This window comes from Triticum dicoccoides, chromosome 3A (assembly GCF_002162155.2).
Source record: "Triticum dicoccoides isolate Atlit2015 ecotype Zavitan chromosome 3A, WEW_v2.0, whole genome shotgun sequence".
NCBI lineage: Eukaryota > Viridiplantae > Streptophyta > Magnoliopsida > Poales > Poaceae > Triticum > Triticum dicoccoides.
The window spans coordinates 697485530-697488357 of record NC_041384.1 but is presented as its reverse complement, the minus strand read 5'-3'; the positions used below and the strand labels follow the sequence as shown (position 1 = coordinate 697488357).

The 2828-nt window shown below is 42.1% G+C and overlaps 1 protein-coding gene across 1 annotated transcript in view; it reads left to right on the top strand.

Annotated features, from left to right (window-relative positions):
• The window catches only part of LOC119273177 (phosphatidylinositol transfer protein 3-like), an 8407-nt gene extending 5929 nt beyond the window's left edge, over positions 1–2478 (top strand). The window contains exons 2-5 of the mRNA XM_037554437.1: positions 1031–1207; positions 1343–1444; positions 1579–1824; positions 2248–2478. Coding sequence (XP_037410334.1) covers positions 1031–1207; positions 1343–1444; positions 1579–1824; positions 2248–2475 — 753 coding nt within the window. The 3' untranslated portion in view covers positions 2476–2478. The remainder of the gene's footprint in view (positions 1–1030; positions 1208–1342; positions 1445–1578; positions 1825–2247) is intronic.
• Positions 2479–2828: the final 350 nt, after the last annotated feature.

The following is a 2828-nucleotide window of genomic DNA, read 5'->3' as shown; positions in this document are numbered from 1 at the left end:
AGCCAAAGTTCTCAGCTTTACCATTGCAACGGTAAGTGGTTCATATCCACATCATCCCAAGGATGACCCAAACCTGCCCACGCATGGCCCAGATCTTTTCATTCAAACCATGGTCAACAGAAGCGAGGTGATCAAGCAAAAATTTCAAGGTCAAGGACGCCGAGGCCCCCCCATGGTGGTCGGCCAGCACACAAGGTCCCACCTCACCTTATACTTCCCTCTAGAGTCTAGACACCTTGTCAGCACCGGGCCAAACGAAAGCAATCTAGCTAACGGTTGCCTTCATGGTCCCTTTAGGCACAACCAGGGGAGTGAGGTGACAAATAGCCTAAGAGGAAATGGCCACTTTGATCAAAGCATTTCTACCAGGTGATTTGATAAGCCGTCATTCCCAATCCCAACCCACAAGCTTTCCGGCCATCTTGTTGTATAAATGTTGGAAGTCGATGGTTCTCAGACGATGCACTCACATCGGGAGACTGATGTAGTGCAATAGAAAATGAGCTCTAGTTGCCGAGAAAGCACGAAGGACGACATCAAGGTGGGCACCGAACATCCGGTGGTATAGCCATATAGTAGTACAATTTTGATATGTACTATGTTTATGGAACATATAATGGACACTGCAAATCCATGTTGATCTTCAAGTGAGGTCGAATTCGTTACCAAAACACGTACTTTCAATATTGTGTTCAATTACTTCTAAATAACATGGAGGAAAACATCAAAAGCTTCAGTCAAACATGGATGTAGATACACCCATTATATTTGGATATGGTTTTCTGACAATACGTAGAAATATATAAACGTTCTAACATCGACCGGTGTTATGTATCAAAATCGATGTTATTTTGCCCACTACATATGCACTATACGTACAGTCGTACAGGGTGCATGATCAATGTTAGTACTCCACGTTCTCATAGAAAGGAGAGCGAAATTTATGCTGCAATGGGGCTATGCAAAATTCAAAACTAATAATTTTTTCACAAAGATATTAACCAGTAACTTCGATTTGCACGTATGTCAGATAAATGAGGTGCGGGGTCTCCTTGGCAGTCTGACCGAGGAGATGCCGAGTTTCCTGTCAGACGCCACCATCCGCCGTTTCCTCCGAGCGAGGAATTGGAGCACGGAACAAGCAACCAAGGGTCTCAAGGAAACCGTCAAGTGGAGGCGTGAGTACAGGCCGGATGCAATTTCCTGGGTCAGTAAAATTTAACTGTATACTCTATTAGCCTTATAGATTGCTCCATCTCTAAATATCTGCTCATAATTGTGTGCCGTATTACTCTGCTTCAATGGATTGTGTAAGCAACTCTTCTCTACGAGTAAATGGCAGGAAGACCTTGCTGAAATGGAGAACGAGGCCAGGAGAACACATGTAGCCGACTACCTTGACAAGAATGGAAGAAGTGTCCTCGTAGTAAACCTACCAATGAAGGTACTTTACTTATGGCCTGCTACACTGATCAATCCATTAGAAGATATTGGTAACAAAGAGTTGAACACCAACGAAGAAGAAAGAGTATCTACCTTTCTTTCCTACTAATTAAGGTTCATTAACTTGTACAACAGTCTAAAGTTTCAGTCAAGGAGCAGATAAAGCACCTGGTATATCTCCTCGAGTATTTCGCCACCAACTCAGCAGATGAACAAGACGACTATGTTGTTTGGTTGACTGACTTCCGAGGCTGGTCAATATCGAGCACGCCATTGTCGACAACCCGTGAAACCATGCACATAATTCAAAATTACTATCCAGGGGTGATAGCAGTGGCGATTCCTTTTGACCCTCCGAGGATTTTTGAATCTTTTTGGAAGGTATACAGAGATTCTAAATTGTGGTGTTTTATGCTCACATCCAACGTTTTTTCCTTCTACTCATGCACATATCCACGTTCGTGAGTCATGGGTTGTCTGACTTGTAGAAGGGTGGATATATAACCTTGCTGTAGGGCTTTCATAACAGTCTTGCCTCATATATGTGGTACTTAATTAGGAACTTCAACACTATTTTCTGATGGTTAATCCTAGTCCGCACCAAGCACACGTAGTCGTTGCCAACTTATATGTTGGTATTTGCTAAACAAGTAGTGGTAAAACCCCACATGAGCGTGCACACGCAATGGAAATGGAAAATCCATCCTAGCTCGTCGGTGTTTGCAGTCTTGTGAGAGTGTGTTTCCTGTTTATCAGTGAAAATCTCAATTTGATTTAACAACTCTGCCTTTACTTGATTTGCAGATAGCAAAGAACTTCGTCCAGCCAAACATGAAAGAGAAAGTGAAGTTTGTGTATGCTAACAAACCAGAGAGCCTGAAAACAATTGCTGACATCTTTGACTTAGACACGCTGGAGTCGTCATTTGGAGGAAGAAGCACCAGTACAATCTTTGACATCAACAAGTATGCTGAGAGAATGAGAAGAGCCGACAAGATGAGAGGAGCATCAAAAGACACAAATGGCAAATGATCTCCTTGAGCAATGACCATGATTAAATACAAGTTGCTTGTGAGCCATACATGCTCAATCGTCTGCCTTCGAGTTAGTAGGCTACTATATATATTAGTTGAGTGTCTGTGGATCACTGTGGAATACAAAATAGGCACGCCAATATAATCGTTTGAATTCATAAATTTGTTGAAGATGATGGCATGTGGTTCCATCCATATAGCAACATATACTTGTTCTCTTTTTCTCCTTTTCTCAAAAATCATCACTCATTGACATTTTTAGCATTGACGGTTTTTGGCAACGTATTCTTATTAAGAAATACCTTTCCAACAAAACTCTGGGACAATTGGTCTCCAAACCTGGTGAATCAC